This window comes from Procambarus clarkii, chromosome 34 (genome assembly GCF_040958095.1).
Source record: "Procambarus clarkii isolate CNS0578487 chromosome 34, FALCON_Pclarkii_2.0, whole genome shotgun sequence".
NCBI lineage: Eukaryota > Metazoa > Arthropoda > Malacostraca > Decapoda > Cambaridae > Procambarus > Procambarus clarkii.
Window position 1 is genome coordinate 2,703,179 of NC_091183.1, and position 24,915 is coordinate 2,728,093.

General features: G+C 48.7%; 2 protein-coding genes across 2 annotated transcripts in view; both read left to right on the forward strand.

Annotated features, from left to right (window-relative positions):
• Positions 1 to 243: 243 nt before the first annotated feature.
• Positions 244 to 1,868, forward strand: LOC138370908 (aggrecan core protein-like). Its single transcript, XM_069335567.1, has 2 exons — positions 244 to 257; positions 341 to 1,868. Exons 1-2 carry the CDS (start codon positions 244 to 246, stop codon positions 1,866 to 1,868), a joined length of 1,542 nt encoding a protein of 513 aa, XP_069191668.1.
• Positions 1,869 to 1,895: 27 nt separating this feature from the next.
• LOC138370909 (uncharacterized) overlaps positions 1,896 to 24,915 on the forward strand; it is a 28,465-nt gene continuing 5,445 nt past the window's right edge. Inside the window, exons 1-4 of the mRNA XM_069335568.1 lie at positions 1,896 to 1,915; positions 2,085 to 2,900; positions 2,953 to 4,527; positions 9,640 to 9,784. Coding sequence (XP_069191669.1) covers positions 1,896 to 1,915; positions 2,085 to 2,900; positions 2,953 to 4,527; positions 9,640 to 9,784 — 2,556 coding nt within the window. The remainder of the gene's footprint in view (positions 1,916 to 2,084; positions 2,901 to 2,952; positions 4,528 to 9,639; positions 9,785 to 24,915) is intronic.

The following is a 24,915-nucleotide window of genomic DNA, read 5'->3' on the forward strand; positions in this document are numbered from 1 at the left end:
ACCATGACAGCTCCCTGGTCGATGAAGCAGACCATGACAGCTCCCTGGTCGATGAAGCACACCATGACAGCTCCCTGGTCGATGAAGCACACCATGACAGCTCCCTGGTCGATGTAGCACACCATGACAGCTCCCTGGTCGATGTATCACACCATGACAGCTCCCTGGTCGATGAAGCACACCATGACAGCTCCCTGGTCGATGAAGCAGACCATGACAGCTCCCTGGTCGATGTATAACACCATGACAGCTCCCTGGTCGATGAAGCACACCATGACAGCTCCCTGGTCGATGTATCACACCATGACAGCTCCCTGGTCGATGTATCACACCATGACAGCTCCCTGGCCGATGAAGCACACCATGACAGCTCCCTGGTCGATGTATCACACCATGACAGCTCCCTGGTCGATGTATCACACCATGACAGCTCCCTGGTCGATGTATCACACCATGACAGCTCCCTGGTCGATGTAGCACACCATGACAGCTCCCTGGTCGATGTATCACACCATGACAGCTCCCTGGTCGATGTAGCACACCATGACAGCTCCCTGGTCGATGTATCACACCATGACAGCTCCCTGGTCGATGTATCACACCATGACAGCTCCCTGGTCGATGTATCACACCATGACAGCTCCCTGGTCGATGTATCACACCATGACAGCTCCCTGGTCGATGTATCACACCATGACAGCTCCCTGGTCGATGAAGCACACCATGACAGCTCCCTGGTCGATGTATCACACCATGACAGCTCCCTGGTCGATGTATCACACCATGACAGCTCCCTGGTCGATGTATCACACCATGACAGCTCCCTGGTCGATGAAGCACACCATGACAGCTCCCTGGTCGATGTATCACACCATGACAGCTCCCTGGTCGATGAAGCACACCATGACAGCTCCCTGGTCGATGAAGCACACCATGACAGCTCCCTGGTCGATGTATCACACCATGACAGCTCCCTGGTCGATGAAGCACACCATGACAGCTCCCTGGTCGATGAAGCACACCATGACAGCTCCCTGGTCGATGAAGCACACCATGACAGCTCCCTGGTCGATGTATCACACCATGACAGCTCCCTGGTCGATGAAGCACACCATGACAGCTCCCTGGTCGATGAAGCACACCATGACAGCTCCCTGGTCGATGTATCACACCATGACAGCTCCCTGGTCGATGAAGCACACCATGACAGCTCCCTGGTCGATGAAGCACACCATGACAGCTCCCTGGTCGATGTATCACACCATGACAGCTCCCTGGTCGATGAAGCACACCATGACAGCTCCCTGGTCGATGTGTCACACCATTACAGCTCCCTGGTCGATGAAGCACACCATGACAGCTCCCTGGTCGATGTATCACACCATGACAGCTCCCTGGTCGATGAAGCACACCATGACAGCTCCCTGGTCGATGAAGCACACCATGACAGCTCCCTGGTCGATGAAGCACACCATGACAGCTCCCTGGTCGATGTATCACACCATGACAGCTCCCTGGACGATGAAGCACACCATGACAGCTCCCTGGTCGATGTATCACACCATGACAGCTCCCTGGTCGATGAAGCACACCATGACAGCTCCCTGGTCGATGAAGCACACCATGACAGCTCCCTGGTCGATGAAGCACACCATGACAGCTCCCTGGTCGATGTATCACACCATGACAGCTCCCTGGTCGATGTATCACACCATGACAGCTCCCTGGTCGATGTATCACACCATGACAGCTCCCTGGTCGATGTATCACACCATGACAGCTCCCTGGTCGATGTATCACACCATGACAGCTCCCTGGTCGATGAAGCACACCATGACAGCTCCCTGGTCGATGTAGTCACACCATGACAGCTCCCTGGTCGATGTAGTCACACCATGACAGCTCCCTGGTCGATGTAATCACACCATGACAGCTCCCTGGTCGATGTATCACACCATGACAGCTCCCTGGTCGATGTAGCACACCATGACAGCTCCCTGGTCGATGAAGCACACCATGACAGCTCCCTGGTCGATGAAGCACACCATGACAGCTCCCTGGTCGATGTAAGCACACCATGACAGCTCCCTGGTCGATGAAGCACACCATGACAGCTCCCTGGTCGATGAAGCACACCATGACAGCTCCCTGGTCGATGAAGCACACCATGACAGCTCCCTGGTCGATGTAGCACACCATGACAGCTCCCTGGTCGATGAAGCACACCATGACAGCTCCCTGGTCGATGAAGCACACCATGACAGCTCCCTGGTCGATGTATCACACCATGACAGCTCCCTGGTCGATGTATCACACCATGACAGCTCCCTGGTCGATGTATCACACCATGACAGCTCCCTGGTCGATGAAGCACACCATGACAGCTCCCTGGTCGATGTATCACACCATGACAGCTCCCTGGTCGATGAAGCACACCATGACAGCTCCCTGGTCGATGAAGCACACCATGACAGCTCCCTGGTCGATGAAGCACACCATGACAGCTCCCTGGTCGATGTGTCACACCATGACAGCTCCCTGGTCGATGAAGCACACCATGACAGCTCCCTGGTCGATGTATCACACCATGACAGCTCCCTGGTCGATGAAGCACACCATGACAGCTCCCTGGTCGATGAAGCACACCATGACAGCTCCCTGGTCGATGTATCACACCATGACAGCTCCCTGGTCGATGAAGCACACCATGACAGCTCCCTGGTCGATGAAGCACACCATGACAGCTCCCTGGTCGATGAAGCACACCATGACAGCTCCCTGGTCGATGAAGCACACCATGACAGCTCCCTGGTCGATGAAGCACACCATGACAGCTCCCTGGTCGATGAAGCACACCATGACAGCTCCCTGGTCGATGAGCACACCATGACAGCTCCCTGGTCGATGAGCACACCATGACAGCTCCCTGGTCGATGTAGCACACCATGACAGCTCCCTGGTCGATGAAGCACACCATGACAGCTCCCTGGTCGATGAAGCACACCATGACAGCTCCCTGGTCGATGAAGCACACCATGACAGCTCCCTGGTCGATGAAGCACACCATGACAGCTCCCTGGTCGATGAAGCACACCATGACAGCTCCCTGGTCGATGAAGCACACCATGACAGCTCCCTGGTCGATGAAGCACACCATGACAGCTCCCTGGTCGATGAAGCACACCATGACAGCTCCCTGGTCGATGAAGCACACCATGACAGCTCCCTGGTCGATGAAGCACACCATGACAGCTCCCTGGTCGATGAAGCACACCATGACAGCTCCCTGGTCGATGAAGCACACCATGACAGCTCCCTGGTCGATGTATCACACCATGACAGCTCCCTGGTCAATGTATCACACCATGACAGCTCCCTGGTCGATGTATCACACCATGACAGCTCCCTGGTCGATGTATCACACCATGACAGCTCCCTGGTCGATGAAGCACACCATGACAGCTCCCTGGTCGATGTATCACACCATGACAGCTCCCTGGTCGATGTATCACACCATGACAGCTCCCTGGTCGATGTATCACACCATGACAGCTCCCTGGTCGATGTATCACACCATGACAGCTCCCTGGTCGATGTATCACACCATGACAGCTCCCTGGTCGATGTAGCACACCATGACAGCTCCCTGGTCGATGTATCACACCATGACAGCTCCCTGGTCGATGTATCGCACCATGACAGCTCCCTGGTCGATGTATCACACCATGACAGCTCCCTGGTCGATGAAGCACACCATGACAGCTCCCTGGTCGATGTATCACACCATGACAGCTCCCTGGTCGATGTATCACACCATGACAGCTCCCTGGTCGATGTATCACACCATGACAGCTCCCTGGTCGATGTATCACACCATGACAGCTCCCTGGTCGATGTATCACACCATGACAGTTCCCTGGTCGATGTATTACACCATGACAGCTCCCTGGTCGATGTATCACACCATGACAGCTCCCTGGTCGATGTATCACACCATGACAGCTCCCTGGTCGATGTATCACACGATGACAGCTCCCTGGTCGATGTATCACACCATGACAGCTCCCTGGTCGATGTATCACACCATGACAGCTCCCTGGTCGATGAAGCACACCATGACAGCTCCCTGGTCGATGTATCACACCATGATAGCTCCCTGGTCGATGAAGCACACCATGACAGCTCCCTGGTCGATGAAGCACACCATGACAGCTCCCTGGTCGATGAAGCACACCATGACAGCTCCCTGGTCGATGAAGCACACCATGACAGCTCCCTGGTCGATGTATCACACCATGACAGCTCCCTGGTCGATGAAGCACACCATGACAGCTCCCTGGTCGATGTAGCACACCATGACAGCTCCCTGGTCGATGTAGCACACCATGACAGCTCCCTGGTCGATGTAGCACACCATGACAGCTCCCTGGTCGATGTAGCACACCATGACAGCTCCCTGGTCGATGTAGCACACCACCCAACACCCAGGCCACCAAGACCGCTGGACGAGCACCAGTCAACACAAAGGTGAGTCCACACTCAGGAATACTTGTGAGGAGCCAGTAGTAAGGATCTGGGACCAGGTCCTTGAGCCTAACCCATGAAGCTCTGCCACTACTCTTGTAGCACCCTTCTGGGCTCTTGTATTTATCGCTGTTTTGCATGATATGGATTCCAGGCCGGTGCTGTAGAGTCCAGTACTTGACTAACAAAGCTGTGCTCTGGACGCGGCCGTCGAATACGTTTACTCAGTGTCGAATATTTTGGTTCAGTGTCGAATATTTTGATTCAGTGTCGAATATTTTGATTCAGTGTCGAATATTTTCATTCAGTGTCGAATATTTAGATTCAGTGTCGAATATTTTGATTCAGTGTCGAATATTTTGATTCAGTGTCGAATATTTTCATTCAGTGTCGAATATTTTGATTCAGTGTCGAATATGTTCATTCAGTGTCGAATATTTTGATTCAGTGTCGAATATGTTGATTCAGTGTCGAATATTTTGATTCAGTGTCGAATATTTTGATTCAGTGTCGAATATTTTGATTCAGTGTCGAATATGTTGATTCAGTGTCGAATATGTTGATTCAGTGTTGAATATTTTGATTCAGTGTCGAATATTTTGATTCAGTGTCGAATATTTTGGTTTAGTGTCGAATATTTTGATTCAGTGTCGAATATTTTGATTCAGTTTCGAATATTTTGATTCAGTGTCGAATATTTTGATTCAGTTTCGAATATTTTGATTCAGTGTCGAATATTTTGATTCAGTGTCGAATATTTTCATTCAGTGTCGAATATTTTGATTCAGTGTCGAATATGTTCATTCAGTGTCGAATATTTTGATTCAGTGTCGAATATTTTGATTCAGTGTCGAATATGTTGATTCAGTGTCGAATATTTTGATTCAGTGTCGAATATTTTGATTCAGTGTCGAATATTTTGATTCAGTGTCGAATATGTTGATTCAGTGTCGAATATTTTGATTCAGTGTCGAATATTTTGATTCAGTGTCGAATATTTTGGTTTAGTGTCGAATATTTTGATTCAGTGTCGAATATTTTGATTCAGTTTCGAATATTTTGATTCAGTGTCGAATATTTTGATTCAGTGTCGAATATTTTGATTCAGTGTCGAATATTTTGATTCAGTTTCGAATATTTTGATTCAGTGTCGAATATTTTGATTCAGTGTCGAATATTTTGATTCAGTGTCGAATATTTTGATTCAGTGTCGAATATGTTGATTCAGTGTCGAATATGTTGATTCAGTGTCGAATATTTTGGTTCAGTGTCGAATATGTTGATTCAGTGTCGAATATTTTGATTCAGTGTCGAATATGTTGAGTCAGTGTCGAATATGTTCATTCAGTGTCGAATATGTTGATTCAGTGTCGCATATGTTCATTCAGTGTCGAATATGTTGATTCAGTGTCGAATAGGTTCACTCAGTGTTAACTCAAACATGTTTGCCCAATGTTTGGTACAATGAGCCCACTGGATCTCAGTGGGACCATTGTGCCCACTGAGCTGGGAGAGCGAACAGGGGCGAGGGAGGAGGAAGAGAATGAGAGAGAGGGAGCGAGAGAGAGAAAGAGAAGTAAAGAAGGGTAATGAGCCTGAGGGAGAATGTAAATGAGGGAGAGCGAGTGGGTTGGAGGGAAGCAAAGTCAATATGAAGGAGTGAGAATGATTGGGAGGGAAGAAAAATGGGAATGAGGGAGAATGGGAGGATCTGACAGACAGACAGAGCAGCCTGTAATCCAAAGTGTTCCCAACGTCAAGAAACTATCGTACTAAAGTGCCTTTATCCTAACCTACCAGAGGACCCAAAACAGAAAACGGGACAGTATGTCAATTTCGCGTCCCTCAACCCTTTTCTAGTACAAAGATTTATGGCTTTACGTAAAGTATAGGTTCCAAAAGTATAGGAAGATCCAAATCAGAATATTGCTAACTGTTCTTATGTTCTTAAAACCCAAATTCATATTAAAAGTGTTGAGAATGTGAGAGACTTAAGCTAAAAGATCATTATCGAGGAGAATGATGGAGTTTTGACCGCCAGACTGTCAGTTGTATATGGTGATAGAAGTCCCTTCTTACACGGGTGGCTGACAGGTGACCAGGACTGGAACTGTGAAGAAGTCTCAAAGATCTTGAATATTTCATCATTAATTCAGGAATATATGCTCTCAGTGCTCTAAGAGTTCACCCGTGGGAAGAGTACACCTCACACTGACTAGAGTATACCTTACACTGACTAGAGTACACCTCACACTGACTAGAGTACACCTCACACTGACTAGAGTACACCTTACACTGACTAGAGTACACCTTACACTGACTAGAGTACACCTCACACTGACTAGAGTACACCTCACACTGACTAGAGTACACCTCACACTGTCTAGAGTACACCTCACACTGACTAGAGTACACCTCACACTGTCTAGAGTACACCTCACACTGACAAGAGTACACCTCACACTGACTAGAGTACATCTTACACTGACTAGAGTATACCTTACACTGTCTAGAGTACACCTCACACTGTCTAGAGTACACCTCACACTGACTAGAGTACACCTCACACTGACTAGAGTATACCTTACACTGTCTAGAGTACACCTCACACTGTCTAGAGTACACCTCACACTGACTAGAGTACATCTTACACTGACTAGAGTATACCTTACACTGTCTAGAGTACACCTCACACTGACTAGAGTACACCTCACACTGACTAGAGTACACCTCACACTGTCTAGAGTACACCTCACACTGACTAGAGTACACCTCACACTGTCTAGAGTACACCTCACACTGACAGGAGTACACCTCACACTGACTAGAGTACATCTTACACTGTCTAGAGTACATCTTACACTGTCTAGAGTACACCTCACACTGTCTAGAGTATACCTTACACTGTCTAGAGTACACCTTACACTGACTAGAGTACACCTTACACTGTCTAGAGTACATCTTACACTGTCTAGAGTACACCTCACACTGTCTAGAGTACACCTCACACTGTCTAGAGTACATCTTACACTGTCTAGAGTACACCTCACACTGACTAGAGTACACCTTACACTGTCTAGAGTACATCTTACACTGTCTAGAGTACACCTTACACTGACTAGAGTACACCTTACACAGTCTAGAGTACACCTCACACTGACTAGAGTACACCTTACACTGTCTAGAGTACACCTCACACTGACTAGAGTACACCTTACACTGACTAGAGTACACCTCACACTGACAAGAGTACACCTTACACTGACAAGAGTACACCTCACACTGACAAGAGTACACCTTACACTGACAAGAGTACACCTTACACTGACAAGAGTACACCTCACACTGACTAGAGTACACCTCACACTGACAGGAGTACACCTCACACTGACAAGAGTACACCTTACACTGACAAGAGTACACCTTACACTGACAGGAGTACACCTTACACTGACAGGAGTACACCTCACACTGACAGGAGTACACCTCACACTGATAGGAGTACACTTCACACTGACAAGAGTACACCTCACACTGACTAGAGTACACCTCACACTGTCTAGAGTACACCTCACACTGACAGGAGTACACCTCACACTGACAGGAGTACACCTTACACTGTCTAGAGTACACCTCACACTGTCTAGAGTACACCTCACACTGTCTAGAGTACACCTCACACTGACTAGAGTACACCTTACACTGTCTAGAGTACACCTCACACTGTCTAGAGTACACCTTACACTGACTAGAGTACACCTCACACTGACAGGAGTACACCTTACACTGTCTAGAGTACACCTCACACTGAATAGAGTACACCTCACACTGACTAGAGTACACCTCACACTGACAGGAGTACACCTTACACTGTCTAGAGTACACCTCACACTGTCTAGAGTACACCTCACACTGTCTAGAGTACACCTCACACTGACTAGAATACACCTCACACTGACTAGAGTACACCTCACACTGACAGGAGTACACCTTACACTGACTAGAGTACACCTTACATTGACTACAGTACACCTCACACTGACTAGAGTACACCTCACACTGTCTAGAGTACACCTCACACTGACAGGAGTACACCTTACACTGTCTAGAGTACACCTCACACTGTCTAGAGTACACCTCACACTGACAAGAGTACACCTCACACTGTCTAGAGTACACCTTACACTGACTAGAGTACACCTTACACTAACAAGAGTACACCTCACACTGACTAGAGTACACCTCACACTGTCTAGATTACACCTCACACTGTCTAGAGTACACCTCACACTGTCTAGAGTACACCTCACACTGACTAGAGTACACCTTACACTAACAAGAGTACACCTCACACTGACTAGAGTACACCTCACACTGTCTAGATTACACCTCACACTGTCTAGAGTACACCTCACACTGTCTAGAGTACACCTCACACTGACAAGAGTACACCTCACACTGTCTAGAGTACACTTCACACTGACAAGAGTACACCTCACACTGACAAGAGTACACCTCACACTGACTAGAGTACACCTCACACTGTCTAGAGTACACCTCACACTGACCAGAGTACACCTCACACTGTCTAGAGTACACCTTACACTGTCTAGAGTACACCTCACACTGACTAGAGTACACCTCACACTGACTAGAGTACACCTCACACTGACAAGAGTACACCTCACACTAACTAGAGTACACCTCACAGTGACAAGAGTACACCTCACACTGACAAGAGTACACCTCACACTAACAAGAGTACATCTCACACTGACTAGAGTACACCTCACACTGACTAGAGTACACCTTACACTGACTAGAGTACACCTCACACTAACAAGAGTACCTCACACTGACTAGAGTACACCTTTCGCTGACTAGAGTACACCTTTCGCTGACTAGAGTACACCTCACACTGACAAAAGTACACCTCACAGGTGTACTGGGAGGTCTGGAAGGCTACTTGTACAAAGTGTGAGGAAGTTGCCGAGGTCGATGTTCGACAATTCTTAGTGATCGTGAACGATATTAAGGGCGGCGTGAAGCCTACAGGGTTGTCGTGACCTGTGTGGACCCAACAGTGAGAGGCATTGTGTGGAGACAATTGAGCAGGTGTGTGAAGCCTGCAGGCGATGTCATGTACTCAAGTCAGGACTGTGAGAAGCATTTAGAGGCAGTCCAAGAGCATTTTGTGGAAAGCCAAGAGAAGCGCCATTTTGGAGCTGCGGGCAGTTCTGCCACATCATCATTTTCTGCGGTTTGTGTGGGGGAGAAGTTCGTGGACGAGCTTCGTGTCTGGTGAAGATTATATGGTGGAACTTCAGGTGGTAGTGTAAAACTTTAAGTGTGGAGTTGAACTTCAGTTGTAGGGCAGGGGCCAGATTCACGAAACAGTTACGCAAGCACTTACGAACGTGTACATCTTTCCTCAATTTTTTACGGCTTTGGTTACATTTATTAAACAGTTTACAAGCACGAAATCTTCCCAATCAACTGTTGTTATTGTTATAAACATCCTCCTGGTGCTTCGGAGCTCATTAACTGTTTAATAATTGTAAACAAAGCCGTCAAAGATTGAGGAAAGATGTACACGCTCGTAAGTGCTTCGTGAATCTGGCCCCAGAACGTTTAGTGGTAGTGAGGAACTTCGAGTGTAGTGGAGCTACGGGTTTCTTTGTGGTGAAGCCGCATAGAGGAACTTCACAGGTTGAGTGGAACTTCAAGTAGCAGCAAATACTGAAGACTGCAGGAGTACCTACCTGATTTCCAGGACCCAAAAACAGATGTACTTAGTGGTGGACCTCAGGAAGCAGAACAGAGAATTATATGGACACCATAATATATATATGAGAGTGCTTGCATGCATAAGGCGTGAGTGACGCAATGTAACGTGAGAAAATTATTATTTTTCTTGTTAGAGATATTCATATATGCCAGTTACCGAGCCACAAGCAGTGAGGCTGCCTGCAAGACTGGAGCAGCAGCCTAGTGCAGTTTATGTGGTAAAAAACCGTTATTATACAATCGTGTTGCCGCTTTGTATAATTCATTGTACTGTTGTATTATTTTATTTTTTGAATGTTCACGTTATTAATTTTTGTCTGTAGACAACTGATTTATGTTCTTGTTCTGGCGAGGCTTTCTAGGGAGAGACAGAGAAATGTTTGCAGATCCGTTTGATAACGTTTGATCGCTTTTCGTCAGGGTAGACTGTCACCTTCGTCAGGGTAGACTGTCACCTTCGTCAGGGTAGATTGTCACCTTCGTCAGGGTAGACTGTCACCTTCGTCAGGGTAGACTGTCACCTTCGTCAGGGTAGATTGTCACCTTCGTCAGGGTAGACTGTCACCTTCGTCAGGGTAGACTGTCATCTTCTTCTGGGTAGACTGTCATCTTCGTCTGGGTAGACTGTCATCTTCGTCTGGGTAGACTGTCATCTTCGTCTGGGTAGACTGTCATCTTCGTCTGGGTAGACTGTCATCTTCGTCTCGGTAGACTGTCATCTTCGTCTCGGTAGACTGTCATCTTTGTCTCGGTAGGCGGTCATCTTCATATGGGGTAGACTGTCATCTTCGTCAGGGTAGACTGTCATCTTCATCTGGGTAGAGAATTCTGACTCGTGGGAAATATAATTTTATTTAATTTATTTTAATTATTAATTTATTGATTTATTTAAAGAAATTTTATTTATGATGTATAATTAATTTATTTATTATTTATTACAATAGTTTAGTAGACTGTATGTTTATTGAACACTGTATGGATTTAAATTATCCCACAAGTCATATCCCAACACAACTTGGGGGGTTAATTAATAATTGAAGCCTATCAATCGAGAATTTATCGATTAATAGGAAAAATTATACTAAATGTTAGTGAATTAATCTACTGTGTTAGTTTGTACACCAATGCCTTATCTGATGTGAAGGCTTCAGTATGGGTAAAAGTGTGAGTTTGTGGCCAGATAACAGCCTCGTGGTCTATGGCGTGTGTTCCCACGGGAAGCAACAGGTTCAGGTCGCTAGGTTCCCTGGCGACCACACAAGATCTGCCGGAAGAATACACTATAACAACTGTAAATGTACTTCCCATCACAGATGTGGCACGTTAATTAGGATTATTTGAGTGATAGTGAGAGGCTCATCGTGTTGTATTGGTTTACCTGCCTCATCACCGGCTATTATTATTATATTAATCTGTGTAAACACCATGCAAATAAAGTGACTTAGTCTATGGAACTCACTCCCTAATGAGTTGAAAAGCTGTCCAACATTTGCCTCATTCAAAAACAAAACCAAAAAGTACCTAATTTCATCTTCATAGTTTCCTACCTTGTGTTTTATTCAAAATTCTATATGTGCCTCATTTTTGTTCCTATATTTGACTATATTTATTCTATATTTGCCTTATTGAAAAAAACACCAAAAGTGCCTAATTTTATCTTCATAGTTTCCTACCTTGTGCTTTACACTTGCACTGTATCTAGTGCTACCCAATCCCCCAATTTGCATGTACCTATTCCAAACAATTTTACCATTACTATCATTACTGTCTTCTTACATGTACTATCAAAATGATGTATTGTTCCTATTAATTTTTGTTAAATTACAAATCAAGCTGTCAATGCAATCAATCAGAGCTACTGATGGGCTTTAATATACCTACTAATCTCTCTCATCTCATTTTTACTTGCAATGTACCTGTTAACATTTCATAAATTTTGCTAGAATTTACCTACTTAAAATTATCTGTTAAGTTAAGGACCTGCCCGAAACGCTGCGCGTACTAGTGGCTTTACAAGAATGTAAATAAAATGCTATGTATCCTCACAAACCCAATATACCTTCTTGTATATATATAAATAAATAAATAGATAAATTACTTATTGTTACACAGCCAAATTGCGTAACTTGAAGAAGTCTTGGACCCCTACTTTCCCCTCTCTCTTTTTTAACAGGTCATAATAGTCCATACAGACATAATTATAGGTTTAAGTATTCAATGAGAGAAGTTATTGAAGTTTTAACCCTACTTACCTGACATCATTTGTGCAGTGGGTCATTTGGTGATAGTAAATTCTCCCACCAGCCACCTTCTCTCATATGTCATGTTCTCCAGTGTTTATTTTCTTAATAACTACTGGTATAATATCTTGCTATTATACAAACTATTTCTAATATCATAAAAGACATATTTACTACAAGTTTCAAGCAGAGAATGCATTTATAACTAACACGAAGGACTCCTCTTCACGAGATTCACCAACTGTAGTAGAGAAAAATTGAGTTATATCCAGTTTACGTAAAGCTACGAGTAGGCGACAGCACTCTTAGCTGCCGGACCAAACTTACGAAGGTTTTCCCCTCTTAGTGTGCCTACCTGAATACCGACGTAGCCCCTAAGAAGGCGCTAAGAAGGAAAAACATTCGTAAGTACCTTCGTGAATCTGGCCCCCGGTTTCCCGGACAAACCGGGAAAGATTTTTTGTTTATGTTGCAAAGACAAACTAAACTAACTAACCTAACCTTCCTTGGCCTAGTACACGATATCTGAGGCCTAAAATAGTACACATGTGTGTTATACAAGCCTAGTAATATTTAAGCTTGTTTTTAGCTTAATTTTTGTGGACTCCATAAAATGAAAAGTATAAAGTTCTACTATCTAATTGTTAAGTACGTCAATATTTATACTATGGTGCACATACTTACAACAACTACTATCAAAACAGGAGAGCAGGTTGGATTCTCCCACATCCAGACTGCAGCTACCCAAGTGCAATCCCTCAGCGCAGAGAACGCAGAGGTCTGCCCAGCAGAGATTGCGAGAGGGCCCCAGCACACAACTCGGAGTGATTGATTGCACCCACCCCACCCCAGTGGTCGTCACCTGGGGGGGGGGCTGTGTCCCCCCCGGAACTGAGTAATAGTCTCTCCGAACGATGTTCACAGTCTACCAAGACGAGGATAATAGTCTACCAAGACGAGGATAATAGTCCACCAAGACGAGGATGATAGTCTACCAAGACGAGGATGATAGTCTACCAAGGCGAGGATAATAGTCCACCAAGGCGAGGATGATAGTCCACCAAGGCGAGGATAATAGTCCACCAAGGCGAGGATGATAGTCTACCAAGACGAGGATAATAGTCCACCAAGACGAGGATGATAGTCCACCAAGGCGAGGATGATAGTCTACCAAGGCGAGGATGATAGTCTACCAAGACGAGGATAATAGTCCACCAAGGCGAGGATGATAGTCCACCAAGGCGAGGATGATAGTCCACCAAGGCGAGGATGATAGTCTACCAAGACGAGGATAATAGTCCACCAAGGCGAGGATGATAGTCTACCAAGGCGAGGATGATAGTCTACCAAGGCGAGGATGATAGTCTACCAAGGCGAGGATGATAGTCCACCAAGACGAAGATGATAGTCCACCAAGACGAAGATGATAGTCCACCAAGACGAGGATGATAGTCCACCAAGACGAGGATGATAGTCCACCAAGACGAGGATGATAGTCCACCAAGACGAGGATGATAGTCTACCAAGACGAGGATGATAGTCCACCAAGACGAGGATGATAGTCTACCAAGACGAGGATGATAGTCTACCCTGATTGTCGGGAAAATCCGACCTACTTTAATAATCTTAGTTACAATATGCAGATAATTGCGCTGCTGATCTTGTTCTAACCTATTCACCAATACTAACACAAATTAATTTAATAACTAGTTCAAAGAAAACGAGATTACAGTGGAATTTTCCCTTAAACATGAGATATATATTGCCACGTCACCAGAAAATATATTAATTAAATATTAACAGTCATCAAAACCTCCAGTCCAGCATTATAAACAATAACAAACTGTTCTCTGTGACTGGATCAAATAAATCTTCCATTAAAATTGTCGCCTCCCTACCTTCGTCCATAAATGGGCAAAACTGAGCCAGTTCCAGTACCGTGACTGAGCCGGGGGAGGAGGGCGACCATTGTGCGAACAGCTCTCGTGAGGAAGCACGCTAGGCGGCGGCCCATCCCTACATTCTTCAGCTGTCGCAATCTCTAAATAATGAGAGTACCTAGTATCCGGTTGGTTAAAATAATACATTTTAATACAGGGCCCGTTACGTTTGACTCTGGGGATATCAAAGCTGTAAAAATATTGATGCAGTTATTTAAATAAAAAATATAATGAAAGAAATATTAACTGGTTTATTTTTATTCAAGCTTTTTGTACTGTACAGTGTATCCAAAGAAGTGAAAAAATTAAGACATAATGCACAATTAAATGAATGATTCAAAAGAAATATGACTATTACATAACAAGATGAGATCTTAATGATCTATGGTTAACATGATTTAATAAGGATAATACTAGTAATAATACAAGGTATAATTTAACATCTTTATTACAGATTTTTTTATTAAGAAACTTAGGTTTACACAGCAATGTGCTGCTACCCTATTTTATATGGAAGATTACACAGTGTAGATAAAAAACTAGCTATAAGTTCATCTAATACTAACATGTCACAGGATGGTTAGGCATACATGGAATCAAGGGAGAAAATACTAGCCTCAATACATAAAACAAATCAACTCTGACTAAACAACAACTTCACGATTTTCACAAGAGGTAAGCACTGAATCATGGAAACATTATAATATAATCATTCTTACCAGTTTCTACAAGACTCCTCTCAAACAATGAATTTTTTTAACATGTTTAGGTATACACAACAATGTGCTGCTTCCCTATTCTGTATGAAGGACCACACAGTGTAGATCAAAAACCAGCTACAAGTTCATCCAACATCCCCATCTCACAGGACGTCCAGTCATACATGGAATCAGGAGAGAGCAAAATATGTAAGGCTGATCTATTAGCCCCCTACTGGCAAAATCTGGGTACAGCACAAGAATATCTTCCAATATTCCTGAGTGTATGAAGTAATTACAGAACTCAAAGTACCTTATGCCATTTGGTATGAAGTCACTGATAACAGGGCAATCACAGATATAGTGTTGGAGAGTATGTCCTCTCAAGTAGGACTGAAAACATGTTTTTTTTACCCAGATGGTTATAAACCCATGGAACCGCCTACCCGCTGAAGCCGTAAATGCCAAAATTCAGCTAGAAAATATTACTAGGACAATTGGCGGGACTTAACAAGCCCCCGGTTTTTTGTCCTCATCGAGGCCACTAGATAGTTTGTGGCCCTTGGGTAAATTTAGGTAAATATATACGTAAATAGATACCATCGCTTCTCAAGTCTTGGGAGAAACAAGGACAGCTACACAGTATCTCTTAGAATTACGTAGGTAAACAAAAAATGTAACATATTTGTATACTACAATGTCGGTGCTGACTGTACAAGTTGAAAAACATAGTTTTACTTCGAAATGTTCTAATTTTATAAGAAAATTCGACGTAAATAAGCAGCAAGTGGTCACGGATAAGCTTCGATATGAAAGTGTCGTGATTGGCTACAGCTGTAAAATGAAAAATGTTACCTTCTCTCTGATTGGCCAAACTAAAAGCCCTAGTGACATCTAGCGAGACCTAAATGAACTAAGAAATCTTCGTAAGTTTATTTTTCTGAATCGTCCTTTGGCGTGTTCTTAGCCAGCTCTTAGGAACCTTCGTGGCAAATCTACTTACGAAGAAATACATGGAGCTTCGTAAATCTAGGTCCGGGAATTCAGTAGTACCGATTTCCACCTTCTTATTGTGTTGTATGTCAGTATATGTACTATGGTCCTCATCGTTACTATACTTAATACCAAAACGGGATGACAGGCTGGAGAATGTTAGCTAAGGGCAGGGGTCAGGTCCACACACTGAGGGGGATAGATAAAGGGGACAACGATAGCCTCTTCAGACAGAGAGAGAGGAGGACAGAAGCTGGGAGCGCAAATGAGCCGAAGGGAAGTAGGATAGTACTCGTACCCTATACCGGTAGCTATTAAGTGGCATGGTCAACCAGAGCAGTTGTGGCAGCCACCTCCATCCACAACTTTACCTGTTTGATACCTGCTTGATGGGGTTCTGGGAGTTCTTCTACTTCCCAAGCCCGGCCCGGGGACAGACTTGACTTGTGAGAGTTTGGTCCACCAGGCTGTAACTTTAAAAATCCGATCCGACAAAGAATTTGAAAGAGTAATTAGTATGAAACACAATAGATACAAGGCTAGTCGGCGGGGCATAACGACTCCTCCGTAGACACTAATAGTTACTCTGTTGTTGCCTTCGACCCGCTGTTATTGGCAGCTGGCTCTGGCTCGCCGGAATATCACTCACACCAGGCTATTCCCTAAGGACACCAAGGATAGGAAGGAGTAATGACAGCATAATCCAGTTTAACATGATTTACTGAAATAATTAATCATATAACACTCTCATCAAAATCCCCCAAATAAATGTCACGATAAACATAACTGAAAGATGAGGTCGTCTGCTTCAATGTAACTTTTCCATAGCCTACCCTGGCTTGGCTCCTGGCAGCCTCGTCTGCAAAATTTGAGCACAATTTCTAAAGGCAATTCTCGGCCACTTTGTCTACACATAAATGTATGTATCCTGAACCACACTAATAATAAATGACAATAACCACAGGGCTATATATGAATAAATCCCAAGATTCAAAACACAGCCTAGCCTCATAGTATCCCAGTTCTTTATCCTCATATCCCAGTTTGTTGTCCTCATATCCCAGCTCCTTGTCCTCATATCCCAGCTCCTTGTCCTCATATCCCAGCTCCTTCTCCTCATATCCCTCACTGGATATATAAATCTTATATGTAAATAAAAAATTTCCTGTACATATAAATATGCTTTCACCGCCTCATTGATGGCTTATCACTCCTTAATCTAAGCCGATTTTTTTATAAATAAATAAATATACACATCAACTACAAAATAACTTATTAGGTCAAATCCACCTTTGACATGCCCTGGTAGCCCGGATACTTGCTACTCTGCTACTTGAATATGTGGATTATAACAGACATAGAGGGTGTCAACATAATTGTCACATCTAACTTTGCATATATAAATTTCTTTCACCACTCCATGAGTCACGGACACGATGAGAAAGATCACAGTAATACACAACCTTTACCTGTGGTGTGCAGGTGAGGGCTTGTGGCAGCCCTCCGGCTCCCTACTGTCTGGCACCAAACTTCCACCTGACAGTCCTGGACTTCAGCTCTTGGGTCCCACCTCACGTATGATCCCCGCCTATCCCTGAGTGCACAATTTATCTCTTAAATCAGTGTTTCTAACTGTTACTCAACTTAAGCACCGCTCTCACCTGGCTCGTAACACTGGCCTCAAACTGCTGCTAATCCTGGGCCGACCCTCACACGATCGGTGTGACTCTAGTTCTTGGCCACCTAAATTATGCTACAATAAATGCAGGCCGGTTCTCAAATAACCAATCATAGGACTCTTAACTAATGGTCCATCAACTGTAGAACCTTAAATAACACTCTCACAATATTGGCCCAAGTTCTCGTTGTCCAGGGACACCTCTGGTCCCACCACCCACTATGGACCAGGGACACCTTCTCTGGTCCCACCACACACTATGGACCAGGGACACCTTCTCTGGTCCCTCCACCCACTATGGACCAGGGACACCTTCTCTGGTCCCACCACACACTATGGACCAGGGACACCTTCTCTGGTCGCTCCACACACTATGGACCAGGGACACCTTCTCTGGTCCCACCACACACTATGGACCAGAGACACCTTCTCTGGTCCCTCCACCCACTATGGACCAGGGACCCCTTCTCTGGTCCCTCCACTCATTATGGACCAGGGACACCTCTGGTCCCTCCACTCACGATGGACCAGGGACACCTTCTCTGGTCCCACCACCCACTATGGACCAGGGACACCTTCTCTGGTCCCTCCACCCACTATGGACCAGGGACACCTTCTCTGGTCCCTCCACCCATTATGGACCAGAGACACCTTCTCTGGTCCCTCCACCCACTATGGACCAGGGACACCTTCTCTGGTCCCACCACCCACTATGGACCAGGGACACCTTCTCTGGTCCCACCACCCACTATGGACCAGGGACACCTTCTCTGGTCCCTCCACCCACTATGGACCAGGGACACCTTCTCTGGTCCCTCCACCCACTATGGACCAGGGACACCTTCTCTGGTCCCACCACCCACTATAGACCAGGGACACCTTCTCTGGTCCCTCCACCCACTATGGACCAGGGACACCTTCTCTGGTCCCACCACCCACTATGGACCAGGGAGACCTTCTCTGGTTCCACCACCCACTATGGACCAGGGACACCTCTGGTCCCTCCACCCACTATGGACCAGGGACACCTCTGGTTCCACCACCCACTATGGACCAGGGACACCTTCTCTGGTCCCACCACCCACTATGGACCAGGGACACCTTCTCTGGTCCCTCCACCCACTATGGACCAGGGACACCTCCTCTGGTCCCTCCACCCACTATGGACCAAGGACACCTTCTCTGGTTCCACCACCCACTATGGACCAGGGACACCTTCTCTGGTCCCACCACCCACTATGGACCAGGGACACCTCTGGTCCCTCCACCCACTATGGACCAGGGACACCTTCTCTGGTTCCACCACCCACTATGGACCAGGGACACCTTCTATGGTCCCTCCACCCACTATGGACCAGGGACACCTTCTCTGGTCCCACCACCCACTATGGACCAGGGACACCTCTGGTCCCTCCACTCACTATGGACCAGGGACACCTTCTCTGGTTCCACCATCCACTATGGACCAGGGACACCTTCTCTGGTCCCACCACACACTATGGACCAGGGACACCTTCTCTGGTCGCTCCACACACTATGGACCAGGGACACCTTCTCTGGTCCCACCACACACTATGGACCAGAGACACCTTCTCTGGTCCCTCCACCCACTATGGACCAGGGACACCTTCTCTGGTCCCTCCACTCATTATGGACCAGGGAAACCTCTGGTCCCTCCACTCACTATGGACCAGGGACACCTTCTCTGGTCCCACCACCCACTATGGACCAGGGACACCTTCTCTGGTCCCTCCACCCACTATGGACCAGGGACACCTTCTCTGGTCCCTCCACCCACTATGGACCAGAGACACCTTCTCTGGTCCCTCCACCCACTATGGACCAGGGACACCTTCTCTGGTCCCACCACCCACTATGGACCAGGGACACCTTCTCTGGTCCCACCACCCACTATGGACCAGGGACACCTTCTCTGGTCCCTCCACCCACTATGGACCAGGGACACCTTCTCTGGTCCCTCCACCCACTATGGACCAGGGACACCTTCTCTGGTCCAACCACCCACTATAGACCAGGGACACCTTCTCTGGTCCCTCCACCCACTATGGACCAGGGACACCTTCTCTGGTCCCACCACCCACTATGGACCAGGGAGACCTTCTCTGGTTCCACCACCCACTATGGACCAGGGACACCTCTGGTCCCTCCACCCACTATGGACCAGGGACACCTCTGGTTCCACCACCCACTATGGACCAGGGACACCTTCTCTGGTCCCACCACCCACTATGGACCAGGGACACCTTCTCTGGTCCCTCCACCCACTATGGTCCAGGGACACCTTCTCTGGTCCCTCCACCCACTATGGACCAAGGACACCTTCTCTGGTTCCACCACCCACTATGGACCAGGGACACCTTCTCTGGTCCCACCACCCACTATGGACCAGGGACACCTCTGGTCCCTCCACCCACTATGGACCAGGGACACCTTCTCTGGTTCCACCACCCACTATGGACCAGGGACACCTTCTATGGTCCCTCCACCCACTATGGACCAGAGACACCTTCTCTGGTCCCTCCACCCACTATGGACCAGGGACACCTTCTCTGGTCCCTCCACTCACTATGGACCAGGGACACCTTCTCTGGTTCCACCATCCACTATGGACCAGGGACACCTTCTCTGGTTCCACCACCCACTCTGGACCAGGGACACCTTCTCTGGTTCCACCACCCACTATGGACCAGGGACACCTTCTCTGGTTCCACCACCCATTATGAACCAGGGACACCTTCTCTGGTCCCTCCACCCACTATGGACCAGGGACACCTTCTCTGGTCCCACCACACACTATGGACCAGGGACACCTTCTCTGGTCCCTCCACCCACTATGGACCAGGGACACCTCTGGTCCCTCCACTCACTATGGACCAGGGACACCTTCTCTGGTCCCTCCACCCACTATGGACCAGGGACACCTTCTCTGGTCCCTCCACCCACTATGGACCAGAGGCACCTTCTCTGGTCCCTCCACCCACTATGGACCAGGGACACCTTCTCTGGTCCCACCACCCACTATGGACCAGGGACACCTTCTCTGGTCCCACCACCCACTATGGACCAGGGACACCTCTGGTCCCTCCACTCACTATGGACCAGGGACACCTTCTCTGGTCCCACCACCCACTATGGACCAGGGACACCTTCTCTGGTCCCACCACCCACTATGGACCAGGGACACCTTCTCTGGTTCCACCACCCACTATGGACCAGGGACACCTTCTCTGGTTCCACCACACACTATGGACCAGGGACACCTTCTCTGGTCCCACCACCCACTATGGACCAGGGACACCTTCTCTGGTCCCACCACCCACTATGGACCAGGGACACCTCTGGTCCCTCCACTCACTATGGACCAGGGACACCTCTGGTTCCACCATCCACTATGGACCAGGGACACCTTCTCTGGTTCCACCACCCACTATGGACCAGGGACACCTTCTCTGGTCCCACCACCCACTATGGACCAGGGACACCTTCTCTGGTCCCACCACCCACTATGGACCAGGGACACCTTCTCTGGTCCCTCCACCCACTATGGACCAGGGACACCTTCTCTGGTCCCTCCACCCACTATGGACCAGGGACACCTTCTCTGGTCCAATCACCCACTATAGACCAGGGACACCTTCTCTGGTCCCTCCACCCACTATGGACCAGGGAGACCTTCTCTGGTCCCACCACCCACTATGGACCAGGGAGACCTTCTCTGGTTCCACCACCCACTATGGACCAGGGACACCTCTGGTCCCTCCACCCACTATGGACCAGGGACACCTCTGGTTCCACCACCCACTATGGACCAGGGACACCTTCTCTGGTCCCACCACCCACTATGGACCAGGGACACTTTCTCTGGTCCCTCCACCCACTATGGACCAGGGACACCTTCTCTGGTCCCTCCACCCACTATGGACCAAGGACACCTTCTCTGGTTCCACCACCCACTATGGACCAGGGACACCTTCTCTGGTCCCACCACCCACTATGGACCAGGGACACCTCTGGTCCCTCCACCCACTATGGACCAGGGACACCTTCTCTGGTTCCACCACCCACTATGGACCAGGGACACCTTCTATGGTCCCTCCACCCACTATGGACCAGAGACACCTTCTCTGGTCCCTCCACCCACTATGGACCAGGGACACCTTCTCTGGTCCCTCCACTCACTATGGACCTGGGACACCTTCTCTGGTTCCACCATCCACTATGGACCAGGGACACCTTCTCTGGTTCCACCACCCACTCTGGACCAGGGACACCTTCTCTGGTTCCACCACCCACTATGGACCAGGGACACCTTCTCTGGTTCCACCACCCACTATGAACCAGGGACACCTTCTCTGGTCCCTCCACCCACTATGGACCAGGGACACCTTCTCTGGTCCCACCACACACTATGGACCAGGGACACCTTCTCTGGTCCCTCCACCCACTATGGACCAGGGACACCTCTGGTCCCTCCACTCACTATGGACCAGGGACACCTTCTCTGGTCCCTCCACCCACTATGGACCAGGGACACCTTCTCTGGTCCCTCCACCCACTATGGACCAGAGGCACCTTCTCTGGTCCCTCCACCCACTATGGACCAGGGACACCTTCTCTGGTCCCACCACCCACTATGGACCAGGGACACCTTCTCTGGACCCACCACCCACTATGGACCAGGGACACCTCTGGTCCCTCCACTCACTATGGACCAGGGACACCTTCTCTGGTCCCACCACCCACTATGGACCAGGGACACCTTCTCTGGTCCCACCACCCACTATGGACCAGGGACACCTTCTCTGGTTCCACCACCCACTATGGACCAGGGACACCTTCTCTGGTTCCACCACACACTATGGACCAGGGACACCTTCTCTGGTCCCACCACCCACTATGGACCAGGGACACCTTCTCTGGTCCCACCACCCACTATGGACCAGGGACACCTCTGGTCCCTCCACTCACTATGGACCAGGGACACCTCTGGTTCCACCATCCACTATGGACCAGGGACACCTTCTCTGGTTCCACCACCCACTATGGACCAGGGACACCTTCTCTGGTTCCACCACCCACTATGGACCAGGGACACCTTCTCTGGTTCCACCACCCACTATGGACCAGGGACACCTTCTCTGGTCCCTCCACCCACTATGGACCAGGGACACCTTCTCTGGTCCCACCACACACTATGGACCAGGGACACTTTCTCTGGTCCCTCCACCCACTATGGACCAGGGACACCTCTGGTCCCTCCACTCACTATGGACCAGGGACACCTCTGGTTCCACCATCCACTATGGACCAGGGACACCTTCTCTGGTTCCACCACCCACTATGGACCAGGGACACCTTCTCTGGTTCCACCACCCACTATGGACCAGGGACACCTTCTCTGGTTCCACCACCCACTATGGACCAGGGACACCTTCTCTGGTCCCTCCACCCACTATGGACCAGGGACACCTTCTCTGGTCCCACCACACACTATGGACCAGGGACACCTTCTCTGTTCCCTCCACCCACTATGGACCAGGGACACCTTCTCTGGTCCCTCCACTCACTATGGACCAGGGACACCTCTGGTCCCTCTACTCACTATGGACCAGGGACACCTTCTCTGGTCCCACCACCCACTATGGACCAGGGACACCTTCTCTGGTCCCACCACCCACTATGGACCAGGGACACCTTCTCTGGTCCCTCCACCCACTATGGGCCAAGGACACCTTCTCTGGTTCCACCACCCACTATGGACCAGGGACACCTTCTCTGGTCCCATCACCCACTATGGACCAGGGACACCTCTGGTCCCTCCACCCACTATGGACCAGGGACACCTTCTCTGGTTCCACCACCCACTATGGACCAGGGACACCTTCTCTGGTCCCTCCACCCACTATGGACCAGAGACACCTTCTCTGGTCCCTCCACCCACTATGGACCAGGGACACCTTCTCTGGTCCCACCACCCACTATGGACCAGGGACACCTTCTCTGGTCCCACCACCCACTATGGACCAGGGACACCTCTGGTCCCTCCACTCACTATGGACCAGGGACACCTTCTCTGGTTCCACCATCCACTATGGACCAGGGACACCTTCTCTGGTTCCACCACCCACTATGGACCAGGGACACCTTCTCTGGTTCCACCACCCACTATGGACCAGGGACACCTTCTCTGGTTCCACCACCCACTATGAACCAGGGACACCTTCTCTGGTCCCTCCACCCACTATGGACCAGGGACACCTTCTCTGGTCCCACCACACACTATGGACCAGGGACACCTTCTCTGGTCCCTCCACCCACTATGGACCAGGGACACCTTCTCTGGTCCCACCACCCACTATGGACCAGGGACACCTTCTCTGGTCCCACCACCCACTATGGACCAGGGACACCTCTGGTCCCTCCACTCACTATGGACCAGGGACACCTCTGGTTCCACCATCCACTATGGACCAGGGACACCTTCTCTGGTTCCACCACCCACTATGGACCAGGGACACCTTCTCTGGTTCTACCACCCACTATGGACCAGGGACACCTTCTCTGGTTCCACCACCCACTATGGACCAGGGACACCTTCTCTGGTCCCTCCACCCACTATGGACCAGGGACACCTTCTCTGGTCCCACCACACACTATCGACCAGGGACACCTTCTCTGTTCCCTCCACCCACTATGGACCAGGGACACCTTCTCTGGTCCCTCCACTCACTATGGACCAGGGACACCTCTGGTCCCTCTACTCACTATGGACCAGGGACACCTTCTCTGGTCCCACCACCCACTATGGACCAGGGACACCTTCTCTGGTTCCTCCACCCACTATGGACCAGAGACACCTTCTCTGGTCCCTCCACCCACTATGGACCAGGGACACCTTCTCTGGTCCCACCACCCACTATGGACCAGGGACACCTTCTCTGGTCCCACCACCCACTATGGACCAGGGACACCTCTGGTCCCTCCACTCACTATGGACCAGGGACACCTTCTCTGGTCCCACCACCCACTATGGA